This window comes from Festucalex cinctus, chromosome 6 (genome assembly GCF_051991245.1).
Source record: "Festucalex cinctus isolate MCC-2025b chromosome 6, RoL_Fcin_1.0, whole genome shotgun sequence".
Taxonomy (NCBI): Eukaryota; Metazoa; Chordata; class Actinopteri; order Syngnathiformes; family Syngnathidae; genus Festucalex; species Festucalex cinctus.
Window position 1 is genome coordinate 15,404,049 of NC_135416.1, and position 7,301 is coordinate 15,411,349.

At 38.7% G+C, this 7,301-nt stretch overlaps 1 protein-coding gene across 1 annotated transcript; it reads left to right on the forward strand.

Moving 5' to 3' along the window:
• Positions 1 to 2,811: 2,811 nt before the first annotated feature.
• LOC144021127 (N-acetylneuraminate-9-phosphate synthase-like) lies at positions 2,812 to 7,017 on the forward strand. Its single transcript, XM_077525171.1, has 6 exons — positions 2,812 to 3,074; positions 3,395 to 3,610; positions 3,692 to 3,791; positions 4,711 to 4,865; positions 4,955 to 5,221; positions 6,477 to 7,017. Exons 1-6 carry the CDS (start codon positions 2,943 to 2,945, stop codon positions 6,690 to 6,692), a joined length of 1,086 nt encoding a protein of 361 aa, XP_077381297.1. The 5' UTR covers positions 2,812 to 2,942; the 3' UTR covers positions 6,693 to 7,017.
• Positions 7,018 to 7,301: the final 284 nt, after the last annotated feature.

A 7,301-nucleotide genomic window follows, 5' to 3' on the forward strand; every position in this document is an offset into this window, starting at 1 on the left:
TGTTCAGAGGCTGCATCAAAGCATTCTGTATGCTCTAGCATAAAAAAACAAAACATAAGAACGTATAAATATGTGTTTGGGAGCATGGTAATATTGAAAGTAGAAAGTATTTATACGTTTTTGGGAACAAATAAGTTTAAAAATATGGTTCCAAATGATTACTCGATTATTGAAATAGTTGTCGATTAATTTGATAATTGAATGTTGTGAAAGGTTAAACCAACAGTGTGTGAATATGCAGACAAATACTATATAGTATGTTTACATTATGTAGCCTTTGTATGCACATTGTTGGACAGATGTTTCTTCATGAATACAGTGGGGTGGGGTAACAAACTTACACATTACTTGAAAGATTAGTGGAAAAATAGATTTGTAAAATGGATGTCATCCCAAAAAGGCAAGGATAAAAAAAAAAACTACAAAAAACAAACTATGTTTGACACACAGGAACTGTTATGTAAATTTGAGAACGGTAGTGTCATAAAGAAGGGACATCTGTGCAAATGATGCAAATTAAATAAACAAGCCTTGCCTTTTTGTTTGTATTTTTCCACTATAGTTATATCAATGGTCATAAGACCTGTTATACTGGAATAGAACCTGTATCCCTGTGTGTTCTTATCTAAACCAACACGGCCCACACCCTATTTTTTTTTAGCATACAATTTATGATGATATCAATAGCAGCTGGCTTTCACGTTTGGTGTGTGTATTGTACATTCCAAAAACATGTATATTAAGGTGTATAGGTGTGAATGTGAAGGAAATTGGTTGGTTGTCTATATCGGGTGTCCAACTGCGGTCCTAGAGGCCCCCTATTCTGTATGTTTTTGATATTTCCCTATTCCAAAACACCTGATTTAAATGAGCAGGATTGTTATGTCTTCTACAGAGCTTGCAAATGAGCTGATTATTTGAATCAGGTTTGTTGGAGGAGTGAATCATCTAACATTTACCACAAAAAAAAATGGTGCGCCTTTTAAATAAGTCCCGTTTAAACAAGCAGTTAAAGGGCCCTACTTTCGTATCATGTGTTTGGTCCGTGTTTGGGAATTTGCCAAATCATACTGGGCAGAACGAGGGCTTTTTCTTTTTCTTTCTTTCTTTTTTTTTTTTTAACAAATCCTCAGCGCCCCTGAAAATTTGGTGACAGAAAGTAGAATAGAATTTAGAATTGTATGTAACATTTTATACTACATCACTGTTCTCCAAAGTACGCATGCAATGTCATAATGAGTGCTGCCCAACCTTTTTTGCCCCAAGATGTACTTTTCAACATATAATGTGAGCAAGGTCAGGGATTGAACCTGGACAGTACAGTTTGGTGGCACAGAATGCTCCCAGGGAGCAATATTGCTTGGCCGCGTGTTGGAGTTCTCGAGCTTGGTCTTGAGACCACTTTTAAGGTGCCTTGGTCTCGTCTCGCAAGATGGACTCTGGATTTTTATCAAGACCGGTCGAGACCAAGCCAGTAGCCTACTGTGATCCAGAAATAACGCAAGTTCGTCTTGGCTGTCTTCCCAAAAATTAACGGGGAATTCAAACGACTAAGTCAGTTCGCCCTTGGTAGCCCTGCAATTCAAATGAATGGGTATTTCGGACCCATGGTAGCCCGGTGTCTTGTCAAAACAGCATACCCATCAGAGTAGCATACCTTGTACTTCTGTGCATACGTTAGGGAACAGTTCATGCAGTAAGAATGGGTTGGGTGTTAGATTGAGTTTAGGGTGGGGCTACAGATCGATGGATTTGGACACCTGGTAGCCCGGCCATTAAAATGAATGGGGAAATCAAACGACTAAATCCATTAGCCCCTAGTAACCCAGCCATTCAAATGAATGGGGATTTCGGACCCCTGGTAACACTGCCCATAGGAATGAATGGGGGACTAGATTTAGTGAAACCAAGTCTGGTTGTGTAACACGATTTTGGTGAATTTGATCCAGGTGCAGGCTGACAGATTTTCTTCTTCTTTGGGGTGTAACAGAAAATAATTGAAAAGCACTACCTTAGCTAGATACATTTTGTGGCCTTTTTGTAGACCTGTTCAAAATAGCTTATAAATATTGTAAAAAGTGACATATTTTATTTTTTTAATGGTGACGAAATTTCTTGCCAGCATGAAGTCTATGCTGGTTTACAAGTGAAGTTGAAGTGTTCAGATATAAGGAGAAAGAAAAAAACACACACATCTTAATTTCTTTAAGTAATATATGGATATTGATGACGTCACGTGTCAGTTATTTTTTTTTTCTTTAACGCTGAGTCTCACAATAAATGAATCAGTGAATCTCACAATAATAAAACACAGAATCTACAGTCAGAAAGAATGAACAGCATTTACCGTACTCTTACCTGATTTAGACCAAATGTAAAATAAAAGCCTTTTTATGTAGTAGCCTGTGTATTATAGGAAGGTTAGTGAATGTGAATTTCATTCAATTTCACCTTTGAAACTTTTTTTTTTTTAATTAATGTAAATGTATTGTTCATACTGGAGTTCATACACAAATATTAATGAATACCAAACTAATTTTGTAATTGTCATTAGGTTTTGGTGGATAATGGGTTATTGTTGGATTGTTGTAATTTGCTTTTTGAGGATTATTTTGATTTCAAAATGTGATGAAATGTCGTTTGACAACTATAACAATCTGCCTGGTTTGGGCAAAATACAATACGGCGTTTGTTTACACCGTGTAAAGACAACATTGACATTGCGTTGCATTGGAAACATATTGTCAATAGACGTTAAAAAAAGAAAAGAAAAAAAGTAACGCGCTACGAACGCGGAAGTGTCGGAACTTCCGGGATGTGCGTCATATTAACTGCTCCGGGTCGGTCTTTCTTAGTTCCTGGCAAAAACAACTCTTCGCTTCTCTCCGAAGAATTTCATTCATCGTTACATATAGTGTTTGTTTTTCTTTTCTGTCGTCAACATGCCTTTAAAGTTTGAACTTTGCCCCGGCAGAATGATCGGAGCCAACCATCCGTGCTTTATCATCGCTGAAATTGGGCAAAACCATCAGGGGGACATCGAGCTCGCTAAGAAAATGATCAAAATGGCAAAGGTAATAACTTACACGGATATGCAATCAAAGCCGCATCGGCATGGACAGCTGAATAAGTACATAAATCAAGAGGAACCTCAACGTAATAAAATAAGTAATTTAAAAATGTATTCAATCCTAAACCGCTCAGTCCGCTGACAGTTAATTTGTGACGTTTTATTTGTTTTGTGCGTTATGTACACTATCAGGGGCCGCTCCTTTTCCTGCCCTACCCAGTCTCCGTATAACATTGTGTTTTTATTCGTTTGTGGTACTACACTACTTGTAGATGTTGCGCCTTGATTCAAATATATTATACTCATTTGACTTCACTTTGACAGGACTGTGGTGCGGATTGTGCCAAGTTCCAGAAGAGTGAACTGCAGTACAAGTTTAACAAACGTGCATTAGATCGTCCATACAAGGCCAAACACTCATGGGGGGATACATATGGTGAACACAAACGCCACCTGGAGTTCAGCCATGAGCAATACAGGGAGCTGCAGAAGTATGCAAAAGAAGTGGGGATCTTCTTCACTGCCTCGGGGATGGATGAGGTAGGTCACTTAATGTATTTGCAGGTTTTATGCTTTGAACAAGTTTATAAAACATTTTCCACCATAAATATACCTTTTTAGATGGCGGTAGAATTCCTCCATGAGCTTAATGTGCCTTTCTTTAAAGTGGGCTCAGGAGACACCAACAACTTCCCTTACCTGGAGAAGACTGCCAAGAAAGGTGATAATTGATCATTTCCTTTACAGACAATGTATTGTATTGCTTTTGCCTGTGACCAGTATACAAACCAGGCAGCAAAATATTCCTCAGAAATCAATTTCAGAATGTACTTGTATGCATGGACCACCACGCAAGGTCTGGCCAAGTCATTCACTGGACCTTAACCAGCATGCACTTTACCACCTGAAGAGAAGACTGAAAGGGAGAAACATCCAGAAAAAAAAATAACAAAGAAGCTACAGTAAAGGCCTGGAAAAGCTTTTCAAATGAAGAATGCTAGAGTCTGGTGAAGTCAGTGGGTCACAGGCTTGACATTAAAAATTAAATGTTATTCTTTTAAGTTTGTTTTAATAATGCCTGTTTTAATACTTTTGCTCACTTGAAGAGTGGGTAACGTCAAGCAAAAAGGTGCTCGATCCTGAGTTGTTCAACACATCTTGACGTAAATACCACAAAATCAAATCTGGGATTCTCAGCTTTTATCTTACCTTTTGATCTAAAATCAAATGTTTTTAGTATACAACAAAAATAAAGGAATTGAGCTTGTTGTTCCAATACTTTTGGAGGGGGCCTGTTTAGCAACTAAATGTTCTTCCACTAGAGGGCAGAAGGTACATAATTAAACTGTTGCCATTCATACAGCAGAATTAGTCACAGGGTTAATTGGTGAATCAATTTAGAGACAATCATTATTTCTGTACTTGTGATATTTTTGTTTAGTAGCGTTCTGTGATATTTGCCAATGTCAAATATGTGCTTTTGCTCATTAAAGATTGAGAATTAAGAAACTGATTTCAGTGGATGATGCACCTGAAGACTCATCGTGGCACAGCACCTATTAGAAACACAACCTTGCATCCATTAAATAACTGCATTCATATGAATTATGATCATATTTTTCCACTTCTGCATATGTCAGGACGTCCCATGGTGGTGTCCAGTGGGATGCAGTCCATGGAGACGATGCGACGGGTGTACAAAACAGTGAAGGAGCACAACGAAAATTTTGCCATCCTGCAGTGTACTAGTGCTTACCCTCTTGAGCCGGAAGATGTCAACCTCAGAGTGATCACAGTAAATACAACAGAAAATCATTTATAATTGTTTAGCCCGTTGTCAAAATAATAATAATAAAAAAAAATACATGCAATTCTTATCAACAGGAATACCAGAAGGAATTCCCCGATATCCCAATCGGGTATTCCGGCCACGAGTCTGGAATCAGTATTTCCGTGGCGGCTGTTGCTCTGGGGGCAAAGGTCATAGAGCGTCACATCACACTGGACAAGACATGGAAGGGAAGCGACCACGCAGCATCTCTGGAGGCTTCTGAGCTGGCCGAGCTGGTTCGTTCCATCCGACTGGTGGAGAGGGCACTGGGAAGCGGTATCAAGGAGATGCTACCTTGTGAGAAGCCGTGTCGTGACAAGGTGACATATCGCCGCTCTGCAAGACACAAAAGATAGAGGACATTATTGCAACTACTGGGCCTATAACACACTGTATATACGCAAGAAAAATATTGCAGCCAATAGTTAGGTCATATTTTGTCATTAAATAACACTACAAATTTCCAGGTTTTAGTATTGTATTTACATAAATATAGATAAGGCTGGAGATGTAGGTAGATATGGCACAGAATGTTTTAGTATTAACTTACTATCGTTGAAAAAATAGAATATTATGATGACTTAAGCAACAAAATCCACCTGCTTTTATCTATTTCATGGGGCGGCCATTTTGCCACTTGCTGGCACCTGAAAATGACATCACAGTTGCTCAGGGCATATGGTGCATTCGAGGAAGGTCGGAAATCAGAATTATCCCAGTTGGATTTTCCCAGTTCCAACCTGAAAGCGCTTGAGGTGAAAGTAAACAACCAAAATGGCGGATAATGCTGAATTGTTTTTTTTTTTTTTGTTTGTTTGAATCCTCAAAACACATTTTGTCCTCCAGCAAACTTGCCTTCTCGCAATAAATCAAATAGATGAGGAACAATTACGAATGAGGTAAATTTTATGTATTTATTTCTTATTTCGTAAGCATTCTATACAGTTTAGTAGTTCACTTTACAAGTTCATGCAGGGATATAGTGGCATACTCTCACGTGCGTTGTGTTACGTGAAATTATATTGAATATTTATGAATGAAGAAAGCCATCTAGTGTTATACTCGAGTAAATTGTGTTTTACTATTAACTATATTTGTTTCCATAGGGGTGGCCATTGTAGAGTGGCATCATGGTGAAGTTGAGGTCTTTTTTTTTTTTTTTTTTTTTTTCTGACTTCGTAAGAGGGATTTCAGAGTTCAAAGGGCCGTTCCCGTACAAACTCCCTGGTATGAAGTCGGCAAAGTCCGACTTCCCGCTTTTCCTCGAATGCAGCATTAGATAACAACCAATCGCAAGGCTCACCTGTTTTCTGAGTTTGGTCATGTGTCGTTCGCCACCATCACATTTGTTGTCATATATTGCTAAAGATCTACAGTGGTTTGGTTGTTTCATTTGAGTGACATTTGAGTTAAAAAAGTCACATTTGTCTAAGCCTTAGTCATTATTTAAAAAATAATAATTATATGAATTAAACTAAATGTTTGTGTTTGACTTTGTTGTTTCAGGACTATATTTGACACTTGAGTAAACATTGCATTTTTAACATGGAAAATAATAGCATTCCTTTTCTCCAGCTGGGGAAGTCTGTGGTGGCCAAAGTGAAGATCACCAAAGGAACTGTCCTCAGTCTGGACATGTTAACGGTGAAGGTGGCCGATCCCATGGGCGTAGCGGCCGAGGACATCTTCCAGCTGGTTGGCAAGGCCGTCACAGCGGATGTAGGGGAAGACGAGAGCGTCTCACCGGACGTGGTGGACAGCTATGGGAAGAAGGCCAAGTGTTGTGGATAGAGAGGTGAGATTTGAGATTGGGTGAGAAGCACTTAATTGGTGAGGATCTGAATCATGTGGGCGTAATATGGTGGGTGATTCACTTTCAGATAGGTTTAGTAATCGGGAAGAAGAAGACGGGGAGGTAATTGTCTTCTGAACAAACCCAGTTTGGGGCCTTTGCTTGAGACAGACTGAAGAAAAACGAATCAACTGTAGCCACTGTCATAAACTGTGGTGGATGCTGCTAATTATCCTCAGCAAGATGCACTAAATTGTCACATTTTGCATTGTGTTTGTGTATAATGCAATGTTTGTGCCTAATAAAGAGAAATCTACATCCGCATGTCAGTTGGTGTATTTTTTTGTATCCTTCCACTGATGTAAACAAGTAAAATGTTCACACATTTTTGTGAATGACAAATAAGGACGTTATGACATTGGTTTATGCGTCATTGCATACAATATAGCAGCTAATTCCCAGGTCACATACCATGGAAGTACACGAAAAGCATCGAAGATTATATCCGGTTCGATGGTAGATGATTGCTGGAAGTGTTATTGTTGCATGACATTGTTAGTTTTCTACACACGAGTTTACTTTTACCCATTTAGTATTTTTTTTTTTTT